The following is a 27773-nucleotide window of genomic DNA, read 5'->3' as shown; positions in this document are numbered from 1 at the left end:
AGAAAGATTGTCAAGTGATGTGTTTAATTGTATTGTTTCACTGTTTGTACACTTAATGTAAGATTGAAAATGAATAAAGAATTAAAAAAAAAACCAAACCAAAACTGGCTGGCGGATAAGAAACAGAGAGTGGGGGTAAATGGACAATACTCTGATTGGAAAAGCATCACCAGTGGAGTGCTGCAGGGTTCGGTGCTTGGACCCATGCTCTTCAACATATTTATAAACGATCTGGAAATTGGTATGATGAGTGAGGTGATTAAATTTGTAGACGATACTAAGTTATTCAGAGTAGTGAAGACGCAGGAGGATTGCAAAGATCTGCAACGTAACATAAACACGCTTAAGAAATGGGTCGCGACATGGCGAATGTGGTTCAACGTGGTAAGTGTAAGGTGATGCATGTCGGTAACAAAAATCTTATACACGAATACAGGATGTCCGGGGCGTTATTTGGAGAGACTTCCCAGGAAAGAGACTTGGGAGTGCTGGTTGACAAGTCGATGAAGCTGTCTGCGCAATGTGCGGCGGTGGCGAAAAGGGCGAACAGAATGCTTGGAATGATTAAGAAGGGGATCATGAACAGATCGGAGAAGGTTATCATGCCGCTGTACCGGACCATGGTGTGACCCCCACCTGGAATACTGCATCCAGCACTGGTCGCCGTACTTGAAGAAGGACACGGTACTACTCGAAAGGGTCCAGAGAAGAGCGACTAAAATGGTTAAGGGGCTGGAGGAGTTCTTACAGTGAGAGATTAGAGAAACTGGGCCTCTTCTCTCTTGAAAAGAGGAGACTGAGAGGGGACATGATCGAAACATTCAAGATAATGAAGGGAATAGAATTAGTAGATAAAGACAGGTTGTTCACCCTCTCCAAGGCAGAGAGAATGAGAGGGCACTCTCTAAAGTTGAAAGGGGATAGATTCCGTCCAAACGTAAGAGAGTGGTAGAAAACTGGAATGCTCTTCCGGAGTCTGTTATAGGGGAAAACACCTTCCAGGGATTCAAGACAAAGTTAGACAAGTTCTGCTGAACCGGAACGTACGCAGGTAGGGCTGGTCTCAGTTTTAGGGCACTGATCTTTGACTTAGGGGCTGCCGCGTGAGCGGACTGATGGGCACGATGGACCACTGGTCTGACCGAGCAGCGGCAATTCTTATGTTAAGTGAGTACTCAAAGAGCAAGCAAGTGACGTCTAGAGTTTAAAGCCTTTGCAGTCCCTGGGCTGTATTGTTGGTACAAGAGCAAGCTGAATTCCCTCTCAGGAACTGGAATATTTCAGAGAAATATTCACACCAAGTTGATGGCTATCTTTCCCTCTCAAAGTTTCTTGTGCCTGGATTTATTTGCAGGTGTTGAGATAATTGGTAGCACCTTTGGACTTTATATATGTTGGGTTCATATGAGACCTATAGAGTTCCCTTCTTATTTGTTGGTTAGTGTTTCCCAGAGTTAGGGTGAGGGCTTAATTTGTGGGGGGAATAGCTTAGAACACAGTTCCACCATTTTTTAAAATTTTTTTTTCAAACTCTGCAGAGAAGAGGAGGGTTGGTTGTGAGCCTGGAGCAGAGAACAGCTATTGTAATCCCTAATCCATTTCCTCTTCTCTTGGCCCTCTCAAGCTTTTCTCAGCTCCACAGTCACTGCAGCCAATCATGGAGTGGCGTTGGACCAGGCAGGAAGCGCAAAGGTCGTGCTCCTGCGTTATGTGCCATTCTGCAATGAGAAAGGCAGCCGTCCAGCAGGAGACCGTGCTGGCCACTGCCAATTAAAAAAAGGTGGCGGAGGGAGGTGTATTCGGGGGTGGAAAAAGTGCATTTTATGGAGTGAAAAGTATGGTATTTTTGATGTGCCAAGAGAGCTCTCTCCCTTTTCTGTGTTCAGTGGTACATATTTTAGTCTTTCTTCAAGATGGGGTCCATAGGGGTTTACACTTGTGGTCTTTAAAAGTTCAAATAATAGTGTTATCCTGTTATTGAGGGTGCTTGGAAAAATCTTTGACAGACCATCCTGATGTAGTTGGGTCGTTAGAGGGATCATGTATATTTACCCTCCCTTTTATGTTTTTGGGTCCAGACTGAAGTTTAATACTCAAGGTGATTAGGAGGTCCTCCTTTTGAGCCTCTGAGAAAAACGACACTAAAGTGAGAAAAATATCAGTTACAAGCTTTGTCTTACAGAGATCCTTTTCACTATTTTTCAGAGGTAGGAGCTTGTTAGTGTAGTTCTCTCCCTCCCCCCCCCCCCCAAAGTAGATCTTCCTTTCATATGAATCAGAACACTGTGCTACCTTTTATAGAAAATGAATGTGGAGAAGAATATTGATGCATTTTCGGGGCGTCAGGTCCATATTAAGCAAGTTATTAATGAATTTTGAAAGTCAAATAGACTGTTCTCTTCAGGGGTACCAGGAAAGGTGTGGTAGCTACTTAAGGCTACAATTGCTCATTGGCTCAAAGAAATATATCATTGACTTCTATTTTGAAAAAGAAAAAAATTCTAGTATGCTTGAAGGCTTATTCCACCAGAGGGATTTCAACATCTTAGGTCAAATTCTGTGCCTTAGCTCTCGTTTAACTTGCAGAGCTGTGACCTGGTTATCCCTTCACATGTTTGCCAGGCATTACAGATTGGATGTGGCTATGTGCAGTACTTATCCTCTTGTTTATGCAGTTTCTAGTTAGTTTGACATTATAATGCTCTTGGCCTTGGTTATTAAATACCACTCCCTGGACAGAGGAAAAGAATAGTATACAGGTTAAAGGAGTGGTATGAGGACCAGGGAAGCCAGGGTTCATATTGAGCTTTTGCCTCTGGCACTCCTTGTGTCCTTGATCAAATTACTTTTTCTTCCATTATGTCAGGTATAAGCTTAATTTGTAGGCTTTTTTTTTTTTTTTGGGGGGGGGGGCTTATTCTATTAGCATATTAATTATTAATGTGCAGTTTTGTGTATGACCAGTAGCATTATAGAAATCAGTCGTAGTAATTTTGATAGCATAATGTTCACCCTTCTTTCTTGTCATTGGCAGGCTTTAGATTGTTTCACGGCCATGCTACCCAAACAAGGAAGCAGACTGAAGATGGCAGAAGCAATTGGAAGCAAACTAAATATTTCAAAGGAAAAGGTAGATTTAGGATGATTAATTTTCAGCCAGTGTATTATCTCTTTTTTAAATACTGTAATAGTGCAGGAATAATTATTAAGATCTTTATAGAACCTCAGTCTGGACTGGTTTTTAAGGTGACTAAAATTTACAAATGAACCTGTTTTCTTAGGCCAGATTTATTGTTTTGATTGATTGTATTTATATTCCACATAATGCAGTGCTCTTAGAGAGATGCAAATATATTTGGGGAATGTTCAGAGCTGAAGGTATCCTGAAATTGGAGGTATAGTCTAATTGGTTAGAGCAGTGAGCTGAAAACTATAGAAGTCAAGATCAAAATCTCACTGCTGCTGCTTTTGATGTTGATCAAGTTCCCTATCCCTCCATTACTTCGGTTTAATTTCATGTAATTTTATGATTTTTTTTCTTTTAAATATGTTCATTTTCATCTAATCTCTGTAGCCAGAAGATACTTTTCATTCCTTCAGGTTCCCATAATACCTCTTAAAAACCTTAAATACCACTTAAATACCTGTTGCTGTTCTAGTCCATTACTTAATGCCAAGTTTCAAGATCTCCTCACTCTTTTCATACTCTTCTCATGGGTAGAAAGGAAGAGAGGAGGTGATGACAGGCAGACAGGGATTAAGCCTATGCCGAGGGATCCTTCCATGGCCAGGAAAGATGGGGATAGGGGCAGGAAGCAACTCTGTGCTTAGGGTTCCTCCCATAGCCAGAAAATTGGGGGGGGGGGGGAGGAAACAAAAAGGAGAGGAAGGGTTAAAATGTTTGTCTGTCTCACTTTGTGATGACAGCAAGTTTTCCCTTTCACACTGGGGATAGAATGAAGCACATTGATACAGTGGTTCCGTTCCCCTGTGTTAGTGTTCATTGGGAAGAGAGGATGACCAGAGGAAGAAGACAAGCAATGTACCAGAGTGATTAGATGTTCTCTCTCCAGCTATGCATTGGCAGTGTGTTCGCTACTCAGTTGGAGGGGGGCAGGGGGTATTGAGCAGCAGTTGGGAGAGGTGACATCTCTTCTGTTTCTTTTCTCTTCTGGTCCAGACAGGTAACAGTGGCAGGGAGCAAGCAGTCAGGATAAGTGAACTGATAGTGGACTGATGGCATTTTAACTGCTTGCAGCAGGGATGGTATTTTGTTATAACAAAAAATGTTGGTTCTTTTAATGGGTTTGGTGAAGGGCTTGGATATGGTTACATAGGAGTGGGAATTACACTTCTAAACAACAGATAATATTGCATCGGGGACTCTTAAAATGGGGAGGCAAATGTTGATGGTCATGTCTGGAATGGAGCTGAGGAGAGGACTAAAAGTCAGATGGACGATTTCAAAGGGTATGCGTGAGGAAGGATCTAAATTAAGGTTGAGTTGAGGCAGAAGGGAGTCTTTAGTCTTGCTCCATTACAGTATTTCCTCTTGGTAAGGTAGTCTCAACAGGGTTTTTTCATTTGTGTGAAAGAAGTAGGTTTTTGACATTTAGCAAGCTATGAGATGCAAATTTCTGCAAAGGATTTTCTATAAATATTGCAAGTGCAGCATTTTATGTGGGAAAAATGAGGCAGCAAATGAAGAGGATGCCAGTAGATATTGTAGTGTTCTATGAATCCCAAAATAGCATGGTTTTCAGAAAAGAAATAATTTTATTAAATTAAAATTAATGGAATGCTAGTAGAATGGTTTAGCAGAAATAGTAAAACATAAACTACCTCGCTATAATAATAATAATAATTTATTTTCTTATATACCGCCCTACCAATAGTTCTGGGCGGTTTACAACAAGAAAAAACTGAAACATTTCAGTGAAGAAATACAATTCAATAAAATATTTATACCTATTTAAAATACAACATCACTAATATATTGTTAAAAGTTAACATACAAATTTGTCAGATAAATAAGTTTTCAATAATTTCCTAAATTTGAAGTAAGATCGAGATTGAACAATCAAAGGAGGTGGAGACTGAGACCAAATTCTTGGTTGTGGCACTTAATAATTGTCCCTTCCCATAACCAGCAGTCTTCTCTCAGTCTCAGCAGGTGGTAGGTCAACTGTCCCAGTCTTCCCTTGTTAGGGCTGTTGGAATTTGTTTAGTGCTCTTTGTCCCCATTCTGGTGCCAAACAGAGCTAGAGGGACCTTGTTTTGGGGTCTGTCCGACCTCAGAGGGTGTCGCACTCGATGGGTCACGTATTGAGTCCCTCCCCCCCTTCCTCCACCTCCCCACATTTTTGTAGAGGTGCCTCAGCCATAAGCCTTGCCACTGATACTTAGAGAGCCAATGGAGTCTCTTCTGATTTAAAAAAAAATTATATATAATAATCCTGAGGCAGTGCCAGTCTGCAGGGAAGCCTTTAATTGCTTGTGATTCGCTTTAATTGATTTTTATTGTTAACCGGCACTTATCTTTTCATCTAGGTCGCGTATTGCGGAATGAGCACTTTTCAAGGGAAAAAGTGCTCCAGATGCAAGGCAGCCTCAGCCAGCCTGTGTAAGCATTGTGCAGGCCGCCTTGAAGGGGAATCCTCAAGTGCTGGCGTCGGGATCCCTTTTGTGAGTGCCTCGCGAACCGGCAGCTGACAACGGGGAAACCCAGGCTTCTTTTGCCGCCCACGCAGGGATTTCCCCAGCCCCCAACGGTCAGGGTAGAAAAGATTCCCTTACCGCCGGAGCTGCTGGTGCTCCCTTATCGCGGCTGCTGGCTTGCCTGCTTTAGCGGCTGTAGCAGTTCAGGCCTCTCAGCCGCTACAGGCCTCGGGGATTCCGTTTTTGGTGGACTTTACTTACTTCTTGTCGTGAAGCCCCTCTATCTTGTCTTCAGCCTCGGGTGACCTTCCCCCTGTATTGGAGAAACAGGGGCAGGTTTCTACTGGGTCCTTTGCTGTGGCAGTGAGTCCCATTAGGCTGCCAGTGGGATATTTCCTTCTGATTTTTGTTTTTACCTTGTGTAAGGCTTATTTTCAGGCAGTCGGGGGTCCTCATTCCACCCCAACGGTCTCGGGGGGGGGGGGGGGGTGTGGGAGGGGGGGAATTATTCCCTCGATGGCCACTCCAGTTTGGCCCACCTCAGCGCCAGTTGTGTCCCCGTCTCCTATATGTCATCCAAATGCTGACTATATTACTAGCACAAGGAGGAACAAAAGACCTCCTTGTTTTTTGACTCTCTCTAGACCTCTTCCCGTGCATCACATGATGCACCTGGGAAGGGTAGGTCTGCCACTATGGACTGGCGGACCTCAGAGCAAGATGGGCCAAGCATCTCTCCTGCTCTTAACTTCTCACAAAGGTATAGGGAAGAGGGGGTTCGGGGGAAAGCATCTGATGGTAGGAGGGAGTGGGCATCACTCCTGCCCTTTTTTTTTTTTTTGGAGGGGGGTTAGGGTAGGGGATGGTTTGGGGTTATCCCCTGGTGCCGGTTCATTAGGGGGGGTTTGCGGGGGTGGCCGAGAAGGCTTTTTTTTTTTTTTTTTTTAATGGGACAGATATTTTGCTTGTGTAACACATGCACATCTGTGCTATTAAAAAAGAAAAAAGTCCCAACAGCTGTAGGGGCTACCCCATACCATGTCTGCGCATTTCGGTTGCTCTCAGAGCAACTGATCGAATGGGGATTACCATGAACCTCTGTGCAAATAATTTGCATGGAGGTTTGTTGGTGCATCAATCGATGTTCCATAGTTGGCTAAAAAATCAGCTAACAGCTAATCACACGGTTATAACGACTGTGTTTTGTGCATCTAGTCCCAAGTCTTTCTTCCAGAAGCATCCAAACAGAACCTTCATGCTTAGATTACAGCCTTGTTAACCAAGCCAGACTCTACTACATGGAATTCATTGCAAGTTCTGGGGTCTATGGCAGTCACAATAGAGGTAGTACCCTGGGCAAGTGCACACTTGCGTCGCCTCCAGGACACATTGCTGTCTTGTTGGTTGCCTCAGAGGGACTCCCTGCAAGTTCCACTTCTCTGGACAGTGGCAGCCAAGCTCAGCATAAGCTGGTAGCTTTGTCCACAGTTTTTGGCAAAGAGGATTCCTCTTCAGATAGATTTCTGGGTCACCCTAACGACAGATGCCAGCTTATTCGGCTGGTGGACTCATTGCAATGGTCACCCAGTCCAATGCCAATGGACCCTGTCTTTGCAGAAGTGGTCTATCGACAGACTGGAACTCAAAATAATTCAGATGGTGCTGTTCCAACTGAAGTCTGGAGGGCAAAGCAGTCAGAGTGTACTCTGACAGTGCCACGGTGGTGACCTATGTCAACAGAGAGGGAGGCACCAGGAGTGCTCCACTCTGTCAGGTGGCAAGAGTTGTTCTGTTGGGCAGAAACTCACCTGCAGGCGATCTCAGTGGCGCACATTGCAGGTGTGGACAGTGTTCAAGCAGATTACCTCAGCAGGCAGACATTGAATCCAGGAGAATGGATATTGTCTCGGCAAGCCTTCTAGGCCATTGTGACCAGATGGAGTTGCTCAATGTTTTAACTCATGGCAACTGCGAAAAACAAGAAGGCAGATATCTTCTTCAGTTGAAGATACGATCCCAGAAGTGTAGGCCTAGAAGTCCTGGTACAACCATGACCAGAGACTGAGCTGTTCATGTTCCCCCTTGCCCCATGATAGGTTGGGTAATCCACTGCATAGCTGATACATGGACTAGTGGTTCTCATAGTGCCAGATTGGCCCAGACACCTGTGGTATGTGAATCTCGTATGCCTACAAAAGGAGCAGTTTGACTCCAGATACATCTAGACCAGGGGTGGGCAAACTTTTTGACCCGTGGGCCACAATAGGTTCTTAAATTTGACAGAGGGGCCGAGCTACCAGGGGGAGGGAGGGGTTGCGGTGGGGAGTCTGATGCTGCAGGAGAAAACAGCACGCCCACGGCTGCCAGCTGCTGAATCCTCGCAAATTTTCTTTTTGTGCATTGTGCCTCCCTCCTATGTCCTTAGTGCCCCAGTGCCTCCTTCCTATGCCCCCAGTACCTCCCCCCCAAGCTGACCTGCACAGCTGCATTTAATTACTTACCGCCATCCCCCGAAGCCACATCAAAGCCTGCCTGCCCCCAAACTGACCCGCCGCTGATTCCTTCTCCCCACACCCGCACGTCTGTCCTTTCGCTCTCTCCCCGCCCTTCCGTCCACTTACCCACCACTGACGCTCACCCACTATATTTACTTACAGCCCCCGCAGGTGCCGCAACAAAGGGAAGGGCCAGGCATGTACCCACAAGCCTCCCGATGTAGGAGAGAAGGTCCAGGCCAGCCAATCTCGTCGGGAGAAGGCTTGTGGGTAGGCGCCTGGCCCTTCCCTTTGTTGCGGCACCAGCGGGGGCTGTAAGTAAATATAGTGGGCGAGCGTCGATGGTGAGTGGACGGACAGGCGACCTGTGTACCGCACGTTTAGAAACCCTGCCTTACGCTGCAGACAAGAGCAAACTACAGCTGCCTCTGACGTCGCGGGCCAGGTTAAAAAGCTAAATGGGCCAGATTTGGCCCGCAGGCTGTAGTTTGCCCATGTCTGATCTAGACTTTCTCTTACAGGAGCTAATTGCCCTAAAAGATCCTGGATGCTTTGGTCTTAATGGCATGTCTCTTGAGCTCGCATCGCTAGTCCACAAAGGGTACTAAGATGTAGGTATTGCTATTCTACTTAAATCCCAAAAAACTGAACACGGTTTCTTTGTATGCTAAGGCATGGGAAGTGTTTCAGCACTAGTGCAGCAAAGAAGTTAGAACCGAGCAATGCCCCCATCTCATCCATACTGGCTTTTTTGTAGGATGGCATTGACAAGGGCATAGTGGTGGCGTTCCTTAGGGTTCAAGTAGCAATACTCTCCTGCTTCTAGGGCCAAGAAAAAAGAGCTTTGCTAGCGGCCCATTTAGACATAATCAGATTCATGAAGGGTGCATTGAGACTATGGCCTCCGATTCGAGCATCGTTCCCATCCTGGATCTTAATGTGGTCTTACAGGGACTCATCAGAGCCCCATATGAACCCTTACAAGAAGCTTCCTTCATTGATTTGATGGTTAAAGTAGTCTTCTTGGTGGCAATTACTTCTGCCAGGAGAGTATCGGAATTGCAGGCCTTGTTGGTTTACAATATAATTATAAGACAGTTTGAGTTATAGTAAGATTTCTCAGATCATAAATGGATTACAAAGAGAAGAAATGTGTTTAACGTTTTCCTGAAATTGTAGTAAGTGGGGAACTGACACAAACTTAAAGGTAAGCTATTTCTGGTCCCTGGAATTTGAAGGTAGACTCGAATAGCTTTTTCCATTGAAGAAGTTGGGGAGAAGGGAAGACCAATTTGAAGCGTTGTGTTGCCCTTGAGTTATGAAAAGAGTGCGTGACCTTGATATCTGATAACAGCAGTGCCTAAAGATTAAAAGTGACAGTGCATTTGCTAGATAGATCGTGAGCCTGCCAGGGCAGGCAGGGAAAAATGCTTGAGTACCTGCATAAATTTGTGTAAACCATTCTGAGCTCCCTGGAGAGAACGGTATAGAAAATTGAATGAACTGTCCTGCTATAGGTAAGTATCTTTGCTTTATGAACCTGAAATAAAGTTATAAAACAAGAATATTGATGGAGGTTACATTGGGAATGAGTTGAGAGAGTTGCCCTAGTTTGCATTTAGGAATGGGGAGTAGGAAGGTGGGTTGGTTTTTAACAAATAGTTGAGTTATTGGTCAGTTTAGTAATGTGAAAAGTGTTTGGATCAATAATCAAGTTTAGGGGAAAAAGATAGGTCTAAGCTCAGTGCACTGAATGAGTCTGGGTATTTACATAAATTTAACTTAACAAATTTTTATTTATGTATCGCAAAAGCCTTTCGGTTCTGTTGGATTTACAAAAGAGGTAAGACTGGCTGACTAAAGTCAGTGAGCTACGACATAACTGTGGTTATAACTTAAAATAAGAAGCATTTAATTGTGAGTTGCATTTTGTAAACAACTCTGTGTACTTCTGTGGGTGGTTAGATCCTTGGAAACAATATGTAATTAATACACACACAGAACTAGCAGGCTAATATATTAAGCTGTGTAATGACTTCTCCCACAGGCAGAATATTACTGCCAGGTGTATAAGCCCGTCATTACCATTGGGGAGCTGGAAGTCACTGTGGGACGAGTGGAGGTTCTTCGAAAGCAGACAGAGACCCTTCTCGTACAAAAGTAAGCATTTAAAGTGGAGATGAGGAGGACATTTTTTAACTGATTCTATCAATGGATGTTGGGTTTGAACTCCAGAAAAGTTTATTATCTATAGAGACTTTTTGTTCATTTTTTTTTCTCACATAATATCTTTTTTTTTTGGGGGGGGGGATGGGTGGCAGGATTTATTGGTGCTAATATAACTAGAAGAAAAATGTACTAGAAATAATTGATGTCTTATATGTCAGGTAGATAATTATCAGGGCAGTGGATTTAGTACATCAAACCCTCGTGTCTCACTCTTCTATTTTTCTATTGTCCAGCTCCTATATATAGTAAATCTAAGATAAATTTGATTAATTATAGAAACCTAGGATATTTTCTTTACGGAATTAGGACTAATACACCCAAATATATTCAAAGTTTGAATAAACACCTGAATAAAAGAATGCTGTGAAATGAAAATATGCAATACACTGTTGTAAGTTTTTATTAAGCTGGATTCTTGAGTTGGTACATTTTTTTACCAAATGAACTCCACCCCGAATTGCTTCTGATTCTGACTCCACTGCCCTGGTAGATTTCAATTTTTATTTGGGTAGACAGTTGGTCTGACTTGGTGAAGTTGGGATTCTAGAGCAGCTTCTTAGCTCTTGCTTCCTCTCCCCCTTTTCAAGTTTTCTTTCTGCCTTTCACTTTACACTCTCTCGACAATTTTTCCTCTTAATCTTCCTCTCTTCCCATGTTTCCCATCTCGTTTCTGCCATTTTCTTTCCTGTTTTTCGTATATGTCGCGCTTGGTGTTTTAAAGCTTCTTATGTTGAAAGTTGAACGTAACTTGATTTCTTTGGAAGGGAGAAGCAGACTTTTGCTGCAACGCGCCCATCCTCTCTGCTGCTTGAGCAGTTGGCATTGTGCATCAACAGAGGAGAACCAGTGTTGCTAGTGGGTGAAACAGGAACTGGCAAGACTTCTACTGTCCAGTACCTTGCTAAAGTTACAGGTAGAGATCAGCATGTACCCTTTATTTAAATAGAATTTTTAAAGAAAGTGAGTCATCTGGCTTATGGTCAAACTATTTAGCACTTTTTATTCTGTATCCTTGTTTGGTTGTGATTGTTGGAATATTTATTTTTAAAATATTTATATCCCAAAATCTGTGTGGATTACATAAAAACATACACAATTCATAATAAACACAAAACAACAGTATGGAAAGATAATCTAGATCAGAAATGGGCAACTCCGGTCCTCGAGGGCCGGAATCCAATTGGGTTTTCAGGATTTCCCCAATGAATATGCATAAGATCTATTTGCATGCACTCCTTTCAATGCATATTCATTGGGGAAATCCTGAAAACCCGATTGGATTCTAGCCCTCAAGGACCGGAGTTGCCCATGTGTGACTTGGTCCTACTCCACTCCATCCCTTTAGTGCCAGTAGTGGTTTTGGATTTATGCATTAGGTGCATTGAACACTATACTGCACATGAAGAGTGCCAGACGTTTCCATTGGAAATGCTTTTGAGCCATGAAAAAATCACTGGACTTGATCTGGGGGGCCAATGGAAAAATATTGTAATGAGTAGACATCACTTTTTATGGGAGATTATATTTTACGCATTGGGGGGTGGGGGGGGGTGGTATATTTTCCATTGAGAGTTTGGTTTTATTTCTTTAGGTAGGGTGGGAGGGAGGGGATTAATATTTTTTATTTTAGATGATTTGGAAAGATGTTCAAGTGTTGTATTGAAATTATAATGATTATATTTCTGTACACTTATTGTATGTTTGAAAATGATTCATGAATTTTAATTTTAGTAGGGTGGGGGATGGGGATATATACTTTTGTTCTTGATGATATAATTAAGATTTTCAAGTGTTACATTGAAATTTAATGGATATATTATTGTACACTTGTTTATGATTTAAAATGAATAAAGAATTATATTTCTTTTTTTTAAAAGCTTTTAAAAATAGTACTTGAATATAATTTATGTTCAAAGTTGTTAATTTTCAAGTTGCAGTTACTTTTCTGCATATTCTATGTGGATTTGTGTTTTTATGGAAAAGGTTAGTAATTAAAAGATGCAGGTTGTGCTTAATTAGAAAGCAAAGGTCTTTTAAAGTAAGCCTCAGAGCAGGGATCACGAGATGAGAAAAATAATCTACGTGAATGAAAGATTGGTAGCTGAAGTAAGCTGGTGATTTCTCCTGATGACTGATAAAGAGCAGGTTTATGCTGAAACCTTAAAATATTATCTGATACATTTGAATTCATTTTAGTCTAAAATGATTATGGAGGTTTATTGACCACCTTTATTAAAGAGATTCATCTAAGGTGGTGCATAGGAAATATAACAAGACATGGGCAATTTACAATTATAGTTAACATATGGCTATAATACCCTAAAATTACAGCATACAAAATTAGAAAGGTAAACTTGGAAATGAGCAAACTGAGATTGCAAATACGATGGGGTCAGCAGAGTACACATTTAACCAACACATTCATATAACAATACATATTAAACTCAATAAACCGTTGATAATGTAGGCATAATACTTGTATCATCCACAATAGTACAAGTGAAAATGTAGATATTTACATTTCACCTTTGTGTGCCCAGGCAGACAAACATAACAAAGGAATTAAGCTAGTTGGGTGGTGACCATGCTCCCTCTAAGGATTGGCTGGGTGCATGTAATTTTTTTTTCTCATGTGGACGGCAAGTTCTAAAAACTAACAATTTTCCAGATTTGCTAGTATTTTTGAGAGCAACCGTGTAAAATCTGTGAACGATGCTCCTAGAGTGTATGAGCGATTGCTCACTTGCTCAGCTTAGAGGGAGAGTGTGGTGTAGTGGTTAAAGCTACAGCCTCAGCACCCTGAGGTTGTGGGTTCAAACCAACGCTGCTCTTTGTGACCCTGGGCAAGTCGCTTAATCCCCACATTGCCCCAGGTACATTAGATAGATTGTGAGCCCACCGGGACAGACAAGGAAAAATGCTTGAGTACCTGAATAAATTCATGTAAACTATTCTGACCTCCCCTGGGAGAACAGCATAGAAAATTAAATAAATAAAAACATAGGTGGTGACTACCTTGATGGAGAAATTACATATTCATTCAAATAAGGTAAGTGCAGTTGATCTTTGTGTATGTCAAGTTAGTCTTGCTGTGGTGTTCACATGGTATATGTGACTAGATAATCAGTTGCCTCACTCATTAAAACCGTCGAAGACTAGCCATGCTTTTGCCTGCTCCCTGAAGTATAGCTTTGTTAGATGAAGCCCTTTTGGGAGCGATTTCATTTTATGGATGCTGTTTCTGAGAAAACTAATTGGCTGGAGTCTGGTCATATTATGTTATTCGGTGAAGTATGGTTAGGAATTCAATTAAAGTACTTATCTTTTCCCCAATTATAAGGTCACCGTTTGAGGGTTGTGAATATGAATCAACAAAGTGACACTGCAGACCTGCTTGGAGGGTGAGTTTTGTCGGGTCTTATTAAATCTTTGCTGTTCATCATAAAGGGTTGGGAAGTGAAGGTGGGGAAGGAAGCTCACCTTTCCTGTCTCTGAACAATTTGTAGTTCCTTTCCATTTTAATCTTAACTTAGAATTGTAAATTGCTTAGATATGTTTGTCATTAGAAGCAGTATAGCACATTTTGATAAACTATAAACTGTTTCTTTTTCTAGCAGTGACCAAGCTTCCTGGGGGGGGGAATATCAGATGAGGAGGGCGCTTGTGGTGGTTTCCCACCATGACAGCCTTCTATTAGTCTTCATTTAAGGTTTAGGAAACCTGATATTGTGTTCTGCTTCTCTTCTGAGACTGGGGATAGGTGGTATGGGGGAGGTAGTAATACAGCCCATTTGATCAGGTTTTAGAGAATAAATGAATACAATACAATCTTTATTTATATAATGCCAATACCTCCATGAAGTTCACAGTGGTTTACATAAATAATTTTGAAGATACAAATTATTAACTAGTATTACAATATTTAGGAATTATTAATAACAAAATTCTTGAAATAGATAGGTGTTTAGATCTTTTTTTGAAAACCTTAAAATTAGATTGCTGGTTAAAGTTTTCCAATCTTTTGCTGCTTGATAAGCCCATGTGGAGTTAAAAGACCTATTGTATCTTATATTCTTAATGATTGGATACCGAAAAGTGTCATTTCTCAGATTCAAAGATGAATTTTCTTTGCTAGCTTTACAATGGATATGCTGAAAACCAGATCTGTTGTATGGAGAGTAGGGGAGCATGTTGAGTTGGAGGAGCAGTGGAGACCTATTGATCTGAGTTGACAACGGAATCAGTATTGTACATTGCTTTGTTATTTAAGGAAAGGCAGTATATTAAATGAAATAAACCATAAACCAACCATTCTCGGTGTGCTGTTTGCTTCTGGCATGCCATGTTGCAGAGTCTTGGTTTTCTTGTGGTTCTAACAGTCCATTAATTTGTGAATCTCAGGTGGTCTTTGTTGAAATCTGGTTCCTCATAGACAGAAGCAGCATGCACACCACTTAACATATATATACTACATATGAGGGGCTGCTGAAAAGTTCTCAGCCCAAGCAACAAAGTTGGGGCAGTCTCCCATCAAGGGTCACATACTTAGTGCAGTAATTTTTTTTTTCCTCTACTTTTTTCAATATGGAAAATATGGAACAAAAAAAGTGGAAAATTGCTGGATTAAGTGAGAAAGACACTGTGACAATTTTTTCACCATCCCGTAGGAAACCGTCCTGTGTCATTCTTTAATGTCTATCTCAGCTCAGTCCTTTTACACCAGCATTCTTCAATGCAAGGCTTGAGGGTCAGTAGTTGTGCCCATTTATACTCTGATTCTACCCTTTCTCCCTGACAGGGATCTTACAGCCACACAAGAAGGTGACGTTTCCGTGACAGAGCCGACCCGGCAGTCTAAAAGCTGCAAAGCTAAAGAGCTTTGCACATGTGCCAGCCCTCCCCCCTACAGGGTCCCACCCCGCACCTATATAAGCACACCCCCAACCGGCAAAACCCAGTTTTAAAGTTTCCGCGATTCAGACCCGACTCGGTAGTCTTAACGGGGTTTCCCCGTTCTCTTATCGCTTCAACTTATTAAACAAACATTTCTCTTCCACTCGAATTTGACCTAGCAGCGCTCTGGTTTAAGATGCCTGAAAAAGCCAAACCTGGGTTTAAACGCTGCTCCACGTGCTCAGCAAAGATGTCGGCGACTGACCACCACGCTCGTGCATCCGTTGTCTGGGCCCCCACCATCGGACTTCTTCCTGCGCTCACTGCGCTAAACTAAACAAAACGCTCGCTTAAAATCCGAGCACTAAAACACTTAAGGAGCTTGAAATCCCTAACGCGGCCTCCGCTCTCCCCTCCGCCTGCCTGCAAGGGGCATCGGAGCCGCAGGGACCACCTCCCAAGGTGCCGAAGCTGGTGATTCGCAACCAGCTCAGGCACCAGCGTCCCCCACGTGTGTCTCGTTGGGACCGATGACGTCACATGCTGGGACGCTCCCTATTGGCTCCCTTGCTCCTCTACTGCCGATTGGCTCAGTGGACTGCTCCCACTGGCCAATCAACGGCAGGATCGCTGTCTCTCGGTCCCGCCCTCGGCACCGACTGACTCCAGCCATCGGCACCGTGCTCCCTTTGCTGGAAAGCCTGCAGCCCAGCGTTTTTCCTCCCCCAGACTGGCATCCACACTCTGCCTCAGCCAGCCCATCCAGGAAACTAAAGAGGACATCCAAACAACTGCTTTCCTCCAGTTCCTCCCAGGGCTCTCCTCCTACACTGTCTGCTGCTACTGCTGCTACTGCTCAGCCCAGGATCCTCCCCAGCTCCAGCCTCAGCTTCTGATTGCAGCCTGAACTTTTTCACTTTTCCAGCAGTTCCAGCTCTTTTCAGCAACAGCAACTGCTTTCTGCATCTCCTCCACTACTCTCCGCTCAGCCGATTGAACAGGGCCACTCAGCTTACATCCTCACTTCAGGTTCAGCATGATGCCCAACTGTCGGACTCTGTTTTCCACTACCTCTTCTATGGCGGCGGAGCTGGAATCCTTACTATGCTTCCTCCTCATGCTTACCCTCGCCTGATCTGCAGACGGATCCCTGCTCTCTTCTCTGGCTCATGACGACACCCCATTCTGAGCGAGATAGGGCGTCACCCCGGAAGACACCTCCTACCCACGCTTCCTTTCCAAGATGGCGTCTCCTCTCTACAATTAACCGCCACAGCCCAGCCGGATCCCCGGGAACAGAGACTTCAGGTCCTTAAGTATCTTCACATTCCAAAAGAGGTGATCTCTTTGCCCCTTCATGCTACTCTGGCTGATTCTCAGACAGCTATCTGGAACACTCCATTACTCGTCCCGAGTCACGAAACGCAGTTTGGAACATAAATACAAAGTCCAGGATGTGGCGGGGGTTTGGCAAAAACTCAACTCCCTCACCAATCCCTGGTGGTCCGCTCTGCCTTGCGCAAATCCAAATCCTCCAAGGACTTTGCATCCACTCCACCGGTACGAGAGATGCGCATCATGGACTCCATGGGTAAACGAGCTTACCAAAACTCCATGCTGTCTGGGCAAATTGCCATCCATCAGTTCTTCTACACCCAATACCTCTATTCTAACATGGAGGATATGAGAAAACTGGTCGAGACCTTACCGGTACCCACACAGGAGGCTTTTAATGCTGTCCTCTCCAACTTCGAGGAATGCTCCAAGAACCTTATCCGGGCAGCTGACGATGCCTTTGACACCGCCATGAGGGGAGCGGCTACAGGTATTTCCACCCGCAGACTGGCATGGTTGCAATGCTCTAAGCTGGGGGTGGACATTCATGCGAAGGTGGCGGATGCTCCTTGTCTCGGTGACAGCGTGTTCGGAGACAAGGTTAAGGATCTTATTGAGGGGCTTAAAGAGGATTGCACCACACTGGATGCTCTGGAGGAGGATACTGCACATCACTCCAAACAGCCCTTTAAGAAGCAATTACCTTCTCAACGGCAGTTCCAGCCCAGGAAGTCCTTTTCTTCTGCCAGACAGTTTGCTCCATATCCGCAGAAGCAATTTCGACCCTATCGACAGCAATCCTCCAACAGGGCCCCCAGAGACCGTCGCTCTCCTAAACCCGCTCAGCCCGCGGGCCAGAAGCACCAGCCCTCTTTTTGACAACCCTCCCCTCCGTCCCAGTGGGAGGTCGGTTGAGGTTTTTTCTCCAGACCTGGCGGGACATAACCACAGACACCTGGGTCTTGCGCATCATTCAACATGGATACCGCCTTCGTTTTCTGGCTCCTCCTCCTTGGTGCCCCCCGTCCCACCAGTCCCTCCAACCATCTCACCTGCTTCCTTTACAACAGGAGCTGTCTCGATTGCTGGACATTCGGGCCGTAGAGCCAGTTCCCGAACACCAGTGGGGCCAGGGGTTCTATTCCCGATACTTCCTCATACCGAAGAAGACGGGAGGCGTTCGCCCGATCTTGGACCTACGGAACCTAAACAAATTCATATTAAAGGAAAGGTTCCGCATGCTCTCGATCTCCGCCATCGCTCCTCTGCTTCAGATCGACGCTTGGCTCACGTCCATAGACCTTCAGGATGCCTATCTGCATATTCCCATACATCCCTCTCACAGGCAATACCTCCGGTTTGTGTTTCAGAACCTTCATTACCAGTACACGGTTCTCCCCTTTGTCCTCTTGTCAGCACCAAGGGTCTTTTCCAAATGTGTCATCCCCATCGTAGCACATCTGCGCAAACAGGGCCTGTCCATCTTCCCTTACCTGGATGACTGGCTCATTTCAGCTATGACGCCCTGCCTCGCCCGCCACGCTTTGAGCCAAACCGTCAACCTCCTTCTACAGTTGGGATTTCTCCTCAATTTTCCAAAGTCCCATCTCCTCCCTTCTCAATCACTGCAATTCATCGGGGCAACCTTTCAGACTCAGCAGACTATGGTTTTCCTCCCGTCACTGCGAGCTCAAGTCATCCAACAGCTCATGTCCCACTGGTACCCAGGGCTCTGGGTCACAGCCAAGGACGTTCTCACCTTGCTAGGACACATGGCGGCCACAGTGCAAGTATTACAATTTGCTCGCCTAAAGATGAGACCTATCCAATGGTTTCTCAAAAACCATTGGAACCAGTTCCTTCAGCCTCTTTCCACGCAACTTCAATTAACGCCCCGAGTGCTTCAGGACTTGCAATGGTGGTTTCACGTGGATCCCCTCTCCCACGGGCTTCCGTTTCATCCTCCTCAGCCGACGGTCACCATCACAACAGATGCCTCCAAGACAGGCTGGGGCACTCATCTCCTCTCTTGGTCCACGCAGTGCACCTGGTCCCCTGCATTGTCTCGTTGCAGCATCAACTTCCTGGAACTGCATGCCATCCATCTGGCCCTACAAGTGTTCCAACACCACTTACACAGTCAGATCATCCGAATCCGCACCGACAACCAGGTTGCCATGTTCTATGTGAACAAACAAGGGGGAATGGGCTCCTCTCGCCTATCCCGCGAAGCAGTCTCCATTTGGAACCTCGCTCTCCAGCTCCACTCCACCCTGCAGGCGGTCTACCTTCCAGGTATGGACAACCAGCTGGCAGACAGACTCAGCAGACAACTCAGTCCTCACGAATGGTCGCTTCAGAGCACAGTTACGCACAAGCTTTTCGCAAAATGGGGCACTCCTCACGTCGACCTATTTGCATCCCAGACGAACGCCAAATGTCCCAGATTTTGCTCCAGATACGGAGAACCAACCTGTCTGGCAGACGATGCGTTCCTCCTCCACTGGTCTCCACTTCTCCTCTATGCCTTTCCTCCGATTCCTCTGATTGGGAAAGTCCTTCAAAAGGCCATCGCAGACAATGCCTCCCTGATCCTCATCACTCCGTATTGGCCGCGTCAAGCCTGGTTCCCCGTCCTCCTCAACCGGGCTTCTCAGGCTCCTTGGATTCTACCACAGTTCCCGAATCTTCTCACTCAACACGACGGTCGATTGCTTCACCCCAACCTTCCGTCTCTCAAACTAACAGCCTGGCTTCTGCTCCCACGCTGACTGGGGACTCTGCCTTCCCGCCGGAGGTCCTACACATCCTTCTTGCCTCCAGAGCTCCGGCGACTCAACGCTCCTACTCCGCCAAGTGGTCCCGTTTCCAGCGCTGGTGCTCCAACCGTCGAGTTCACCCCAGCACCTCGCCCTTGGCTCAGGTCCTCCGCTACCTTGCTTCCCTGCAAACCGACGGATTATCCTACAACTCCATTCGCCTTCATCTGGTGGCCATCTCAGTGTACCACGAACCCGTGGACACGGTCTCCCTGGCGCGCCATCCTGTGGTCAAGCGCTTCTTCAAAGGACTTCTTCGGCTGCATCCCCCCCTCCGACCTCCGGTGCCGGTCTGGGATCTCAACCTGGTACTGCAGGCTCTCATGGTTCCCCCATTTGAACCTCTATCTGTTGCACCACTCAAATTCCTTACCTGGAAGACTCTATTCCTGGTAGCGATTACCTCGGCTCGCAGAATTGGAGAACTCCATGCCTTGGTATCTTATAGTCCATATACCCAATTTCTTCATGACAAAGTGCTGTTACGGACTCATCCAAAATTCCTACCCAAGGTGGTTTCAGCCTTCCATTTGAATCAATCCATTGTGCTGCCTACTTTTCATCCACCCCCCCACCCTTCACCGGAGGCCGAACGACTCCACACACTGGACTGTGCCAGAGCTCTCCGCCTCTATTTGGACAGAACTGCGACTCCTCAACGCCCGTCTCAGTTGTTCCTCTCCATCCGTCCGGCTTCCTCTCCTAGACCGGTTTCGAAATTGACATTATCCTCTTGGATTACCCAGCTCATTGCGTTTTGTTACGCCTCCGCCCCGGGGCCTGCTCTTCAGGAGATCCCTCCGCATGTCACGGCTCATGACCTCCGAGCTATGGCTACCACCTGGGCTAACCTCCGTCTCGCGCCTCTCCAAGAGATCTGTCGAGCGGCTACCTGGTCCAGGATTCATACCTTTGCCAAGCACTACTGCCTTGACGTGGAATCCGGCGCAGATGCATCTCTGGGTTCTACGGTCCTGCAAGCGGCTTTATGAGGCGTCAACTTCCCTCCTCCTCTCCGTCTCAGGTAACAGATCTATATTATTATATTATACCATGTGGTTATTCTGTTACCTTCAGCTCGGGAGGCACCTTCTTGTGTGGCTGTAAGATCCCTGTCCAGGGAGAAATAGAAGTTGCTTACCTTTAACGGTAGTTCTCCTTGGACAGATGGATCTTACAGCCACACAATCCCGCCCAGCCTCCCCTATTGTTGCCGCCAGCTTTATACCTAACTGGGTTTTGCCGGTTGGGGGTATGCTTATATAGGTGCGGGGTGGGACCCTGTAGGGGGGAGGGCTGGCACATGTGCAAAGCTCTTTAGCTTTGCAGCTTTTAGACTGCCGGGTCGGCTCCGTCACGGGGACGTCACCTTCTTGTGTGGCTGTAAGATCCATCTGTCCAAGGAGAACTACCGTTACAGGTAAGCAACTTCTATTTCTCCTTAGAATGACATAGGGATGGTTTCCTGCTGTTATCCATGGGGGCGGGAATGGTGACAAATTCTGTCAGTGTCATTCTCTGTAGCCCTTGATGGAGACTACCTCAATTTTGTTGGTTGGGCTGAGAACTTTTCATTGGTCCCTCATATACAGTATGTGTGTGTGCGTGCCGTTGAATAAAAGGCTTTACATTTGGATACTGGAACATTTTCCTAGTTCCTTTACTATCAAGGAAGCAGCAAGAGATCTTGCTTTTCTGGTTGCCAATCTCGGTGCCTAAGTTGTTTTGGGATGAGAGACTATGTAAATGTAAACTATTATTGGTAAATTGGTCCTTTCTAGGGGTAACATAATGTGTTTTGGATTTTACTGCAGGTATAAGCCTGTGGATCACAGACTAATTTGGCTGCCCCTGCGGGAAGGCTTTGAGGAGCTTTTCATGCAGACTTTTTCCCGGAGACAAAATGCCACTTTCTTGGGGCACATCCAGACATGTTACCGACAGAAGCGCTGGCATGATCTCCTTAAACTCATGCAACATGTTCACAAGGCAGCCCTTGGCAAGGAGAGACAAGCAAGCCAAATGGGTAAGACTGTGGCAGTGTCATATTGCATCACTTGCCCTAATCCAGCCTGCAGGAAAACCCATATCTGTTTTGATCATTACCACTTTAAGCAGTACCTAATCCCTTATTTGTCCTGTTTGGTTTTATGAGACTGTAACCTCTGTCGAGCATGAATTGTCTCTTTTGTGTTTAATACATCTAGCAGTGCTGTAGAAATAAGTAAAAGTAGTAGTACAGTGTTAAATGACTTTAAGGGACTGTGTCGCAAACTGTGTGCCTCCTGAAATTTCAGATGTGCCACGACACAATAGTGGGAGGAGGAGAGGTGAGGCGCCAGCTGATTGCCTAAAGCAGGGGTGCCCACACTTTTTGGGCTTGCGAGCTACTTTTAAAATGACCAAGTCAAAATGATCTACCAACAATAAAATTTTTAAAAACACAAAGCACACTGTATGCAGAAAAATGTTAATTATCATTTATATTCTGGGTTTTTTTTCAAAGAGATCAAGGCAGATGACTTTATGCAATGTCACTTCAGTAACAACCATACAAAAATAGACAATAGCGGGTTTTAGCGCAGGGAGCTGCGCTGAATGCCCTGCGCTGCTCTCAATGCTCATAGGCTCCCTGCGCTAAAAAACGCTATTGTGGTTTAGTAAAAGGGGGCCATAGTGCAAAATATAGACTGCAGATTTAAATTCTCAAAGTGGCTACATTTTGATCACTAAATTGAAAAAAAAATCATTTTTACTACCTTTGTTGTCTGGACATTATTCAAATCTTGTTGGTCTCAGGCTCTGGTTGTCTTCTGATAACTCACTTGCCAGGTCTCCTGCCCATTTGTTGTTTTCTTCTTTCACCATGCTAACCATCCATCTTCCATCTCTGTCCAACCCTTCTGTTTCCCGTCCCTCCCCCCAAGTCTGGCATCTTTCCTTTTTTTCATCACCATCCACAGATCCACCTGTTCTCAACTACCCTTTCATCCTTCATCTCTCCCTCCTTCCCCACCCCCCAGGGTCCACCATCTCTCCCTTTCTCTTCCCAATTACCTTCCTATCCAGTATCTCTATTCCTCCCTCCATACCATCCCTTGTTTCCAACTTCTTCCCTGTCTGTTCCTTCCCTCCCTAAATCCCATTGTCCACCATCTCTCTCCCTCTCCTCTATTTTTAAGACCTATTATTTCTTTTCCCCAAAGTCCGGCATATGTACGTCTCTTTGAACCCCTTCTCTCCCTCCCTCCATGTACTTCTACACCAGGGCCCCCAGAAAAGAAATGTACATGTGTTTCACTTTACACCCCCCTCCCCCGAAGGCCTGACCCCCCCTTGAAGGTCTGCACATTACCCCCCAAAGATTGACTCCCCCCCTGAAGGCCTGCACTACCCCTTGAAGGACTGCACCCCCCCTCCCGAAGGCCTGCCCTCCCCACATCCATTTACCTAATTCCAGCAGAGAGCAGTCTGCAGAGAGGATCGCTGGTACTTTAGCGATCCTTGCAGGTTGCCATAGGCCTCAGGAGCTGTCTTCCCTCTGCCCCAATCCTGTCTCTGACTCAGAGGAGGGGCAGGACCAGGCAAAGGGAAGACCTAAGGCCTATGGCAACCTGCAAGAATTGCTAAAGTACCACCTGCCACCGGCTGTCTCCCATTCGTCCCCTTTGGAGATCCCCACAGGAACAAGGAAGTTAAATTAATAGAATACTTAGGCACAGGAAAACAAAGAAATGCAGAAGAGACATACCTCCAAGAACTGCCCCATGTGTCACAATGCTCATTAGTGGAACTGAATAAAAGACAAGTACAATGGATTTAGAAGGGGTGCACAGCCGGCCAGGTCCGGGTCATCCTGCCCTTCCTTTCCCCTGGTCCGCGCTCGGGGCTCGCGCCTGCCTGGTCCCGCACCGATGCTCGAATGGTGCCGTCAACTCCCGCGAGTCTGGCGATAACCAACAGCACTATTTGGGTGGCGGTATAGGACCAGGCAGGTGCGAGCCCCGAGCGCGGACTGGGGGAAAGGAAGGGCAGGAGGACGGACGGCTGTGCATCCCTCCAAGCCGTGCACCCGGGGCGGGGGCGGACCGCCCCCCCCCCCGGTACGCCACTGATTGGGAGGCCGATTTTGGGGGTTTTAAAATTGTATATCGGGCAGCACTAGGCCTCGGCTCTTACCTCAATCATTACAGATGCTTCTATTTCTTGTGGTGCGCTGAGCCCCATCCCCCACCGACCCTTCACCCCGCCCTTCCAGCACTCTGATTGGCCGGCGTTCTTCAAGTGGCGGGCCAATCAGGATGGGAAAAAAAAGAAGGGAAGGAGGGAACCTGCTCTGCGATCGACTGGGGTCGCCTGAGCGAACGACGTGTTGGGCACCCCTGGTCTAAAGGATGTCTCTTTTGCAGCGAAAGGCATATCCTGTAGGCAATCAGCTGGTGCTAGCGCCTCTCGGGCCCTCTTCCCTGCTGGCACCCCCCATTAGCGGTTCAAGGCCCATCTGGAGGGTCTTCATGTATGCGCGGATGTCAATGTGATGACATCACACATGCGCATGACATCATCACGACATCCGCACACTTTCAGGTCCCTTGAACTGCGGCCACTACATTTAGTGTGCTGCGGCTCGAAAGTTTGTTGGACACTGCACTAGAGATTGTCATTGGCTACCCCTTTCTTATAACAGTAGCAATATGGTTCTTAAATTGCCATAAGCCAGTACAGTGGTGCCTCGCATAACGGACGCCTCGCACAGCGAACGCTGCGCACAACGAACTTTATGTCTTGATCCGTACAACGAACTTCGTTTCACACAACGAAGTCGCCCGAGCTGCATCCTTCCGCGCAGGCACTGCGCTTAACTGCCCTCTCTCCGCCTGGTTCCCTCTTGCCCCCCCGACTCCCCGACACGATCGGGGCAAAAAGGAGCCCAAGCCCTCTTGCCCCGCCGATTCCCCAACTCCCCACACAATATCGGGCCAGGAGGGAGCCCAAGTCCTCCTGGCCACGGCGACCCCCTAACCCCACCCTGCACTACATTACGGGCAGGAGGGATCCCAGGCCCTCCTGCCCTCGACGCAAACCCCCCCTCCCCCCAACGACCGCCCCCCCCCCCAAGAACCTCCGACCGCCCCCCCAGACGACCCGCGACCCCCCTGGCCGACCCCCACGACACCCCCCAACCCCCTTCCCCGTACCTTTCTGTAGTTGGCCGGACAGACGGGAGCCAAACCCGCCTGTCCGGCAGGCAGCCAACGACGGAATGAGGCCGGATTGGCCCATCCGTCCCAAAGCTCCGCCTACTGGTGGGGCCTAAGGCGCCTGGGCCAATCAGAATAGGCCCGGGAGCCTTAGGTCCCTCCTGGGGGCGGGGCCTGAGGCACATGGGCCCAACCCGACCATGTGCCTCAGGCCCTGCCCCCAGGAGGGACCTAAGGCTCCCGGGCCTATTCTGATTGGCCCAGGCGCCTTAGGCCCCCCCAGTAGGCGGAGCTTTGGGACGGATGGGCCAATCCGGCCTCATTCCGTCGATGGCTGCCTGCCGGACAGGCGGGGTTGGCTCCCGTCTGTCCGGCCAACTACAGAAAGGTACGGGGGAAGGGGGTTGGGGGGTGTCGTGGGGGTCGGCCAGGGGGGTCGTGGGTCGGCTGGGGGGGCGGTCGGAGGTTCTTGGGGGGGGGCGGTCGTTGGGGGGAGGGGGGGTTTGCGTCGAGGGCAGGAGGGCCTGGGATCCCTCCTGCCCGTAATGTAGTGCAGGGTGGGGTTAGGGGGTCGCCGTGGCCAGGAGGACTTGGGCTCCCTCCTGGCCCGATATTGTCGGGGAGTTGGGGAATCGGCGGGGCAAGAGGGCTTGGGCTCCCTTTTGCCCCGATCGTGTCGGGGAAGTCGGGGGGGCAAGAGTGCTTGAGCTCCCTTTTGCCCCGATCGTGTCGGGGAGTCGGGGGGGCAAGAGGGCTTGAGCTCCCTCTTGCCCCGATCGTGTCGGGGAGTCGGGGGGGCAAGAGGGCTTGAGCTCCCTCTTGCCCCGATCGTGTCGGGGGGTGCCAGGGACCACACGGAGTCACCCACCGTACCACCCGATTCGGGTAAGCGCAGGTATCGGTGGGTGGCTTATTTGCGGGGGGGTGCCTTATTTTACATTTTTTTCTAAAAAGGGGGGGCTGTCTTATTTGATGGCCCTGCCTTATCATCAGGGAAACACGGTAGAAAAAAAAAAAAAAATGAACAGTTAAGTCCCAGTTTTTGCCGCTGATGACTCTGCCCTCTCACTGTAAAATTAGACTCTACTTAGTCTGTCTTTAAATTTAAAAAATGTGTGTTGTTTTAAAAAAACAATTATGTTTTTAGATGTATCTAAATAAAAATAATAACCAAAAATTTATCTTTTTTTATGTCATCTTAGCATATTTTATGCTACAGAACGAATTATTTTTTTTAACATGTATTGTTATGGGAAAACGCGTTTCACATAACGAACTTTTCGCATAACAAACTTGCTCCTGGAACGAATTAAGTTCGTTGTGTGAGGCACCACTGTATAAGAGAACCATACCAAATAAGCAATCGACGTTTACATCAACCTCATATGCTTCTCATGCATGTTCATTGCGGATATCCTGAGGATGGGCTGGGGTAGGCAAAGAGCTTTGTGCTGATATTTTGACCTCTTCCATCAAATTGCAATTTTGTGGTTAACCAGGAGGGTTCTCTTTTATTGCTTCCTGCTACTATGCGTGCCATATTTCTCAGCTCCTGGCTCAGCATTGGTGGCATCAGACGTTTTATTTCCTGTGGGCTTTTATGAATTTGTCCATTTTCTGAATCTTCTGGATGTTTTCAGTAATGGACCCCTGATGAAGGCATTTATACACGCCGAAATACGGACCATGTAGGGTCCTACGTTTACATTCATCTGTTGAAGTCCATTCTGCTTGTACCCCATTTGTCACCTGATTTGGATTTACTGCATTTGAAGTCATCATTTTCTATTACTATTTTGTACATCAAGCTGTAATCACTCATGTATAGATGACTTTTAATTCCCACAAACTTGGGACTATTTGTTGCTTTTATTGCACTTTTGCCAGCTACAACTGTTTTTATTTACCGTATTTTCACGCATATAACGCGCGCGTTATACGCGTTTTTACCTACCGCGCATACCCCTCGCGCGTTATACGCGTGAGCGCGGTATACAAAAGTTTTTCTACATAGTTCCCACCCCGCCCGATTCACCCCCCCAGCAGGACCGCTCGCACCCCCACCCCGAACGACCGCTCGCACGCGCTCCCACCCGCATCCACGATCGGAGCAAGAGGGAGCCCAAGCCCTCTTGCCCGGCCGACTCCCCGACAATATCGGGCCAGGAGGGAGCCCAAACCCTCCTGGCCACGGCGACCCCCTACCCCCACCCCGCACTACATTACGGGCAGGAGGGATCCCAGGCCCTCCTGCCCTCGACGCAAACCCCCCTCCCTCCAACGACCGCCCCCCCCAAGAACCTCCGACCGCCCCCCCAGCCGACCCGCGACCCCCCTGGCCGACCCCCATGACACCCCACCCCCCTTCCCCGTACCTTTGGTAGTTGGCCGGACAGACGGGAGCCAAATCCCGCCTGTCCGGCAGGCAGCCAACGACGGAATGAGGCCGGATTGGCCCATCCGTCCCAAAGCTCCGCCTACTGGTGGGGCCTAAGGCGCGGTGGGCCAATCAGAATAGGCCCTGGAGCCTTAGGTCCCACCTGGGGGCGCGGCCTGAGGCACATGGGCCCAACCCGACCATGTGCCTCAGGCCGTGCCCCCAGGTGGGATCTAAGGCTCCAGGGCCTATTCTGATTGGCCCACGCGCCTTAGGCCCCACCAGTAGGCGGAGCTTTGGGACGGATGGGCCAATCCGGCCTCATTCCGTCGTTGGCTGCCTGCAGGACAGGCGGTTTTGGCTCCCGTCTGTTCCAACTACACAAAGGTACGGGGAAGGCGGGTGGGGGTGTCGTGGGGTTCGGCCAGGGGGGTCGCGGGTCTTTATAGTGCTCATGCCTAACTCATTGTCTTTATAGTGCTCATGCCTAACTCAGGGTTACCCGTGTGTCCACAACAGCCCGATTCAGCCCTTCCCTGCAGCAATCAATACAGATAAGTGATGGCAGTAACTTTCCGTGCCGCTGACACAGCTGAAATCTGAACACAGTAACTCATTTGAGTTCGCTGCACAGTCTCTTCTCGTGGGCTCTTATTAGACTCTCTGCTGTGTCTTCCAGAAGGGAGGATATTTAGTGGGCAAGCCATAAGCTTCTAATAAAAGCATTTATGAGGGGGCGGTCGGAGGTTTTTGGGGGGGGCGGTCG

The 27773-nt window shown here is 47.3% G+C and overlaps 1 protein-coding gene across 2 annotated transcripts in view; it reads left to right on the top strand.

Moving 5' to 3' along the window:
• Positions 1 to 27773, top strand: part of MDN1 (midasin AAA ATPase 1) — a 943760-nt gene that overhangs the window by 162430 nt on the left and 753557 nt on the right. For both annotated transcript variants that reach the window (XM_033936734.1, XM_033936735.1), the window contains exons 12-16: positions 3035 to 3130; positions 10201 to 10313; positions 11147 to 11295; positions 13723 to 13783; positions 21244 to 21455. In XM_033936734.1, the coding sequence (XP_033792625.1) occupies positions 3035 to 3130; positions 10201 to 10313; positions 11147 to 11295; positions 13723 to 13783; positions 21244 to 21455 (631 nt within the window). The remainder of the gene's footprint in view (positions 1 to 3034; positions 3131 to 10200; positions 10314 to 11146; positions 11296 to 13722; positions 13784 to 21243; positions 21456 to 27773) is intronic.

Source organism: Geotrypetes seraphini, chromosome 3 (genome assembly GCF_902459505.1).
Source record: "Geotrypetes seraphini chromosome 3, aGeoSer1.1, whole genome shotgun sequence".
In the NCBI taxonomy this organism is placed as follows: domain Eukaryota; kingdom Metazoa; phylum Chordata; class Amphibia; order Gymnophiona; family Dermophiidae; genus Geotrypetes; species Geotrypetes seraphini.
Note: the sequence above shows the minus strand (reverse complement) of the source record. Positions and strands in the feature narration are given on the sequence as shown.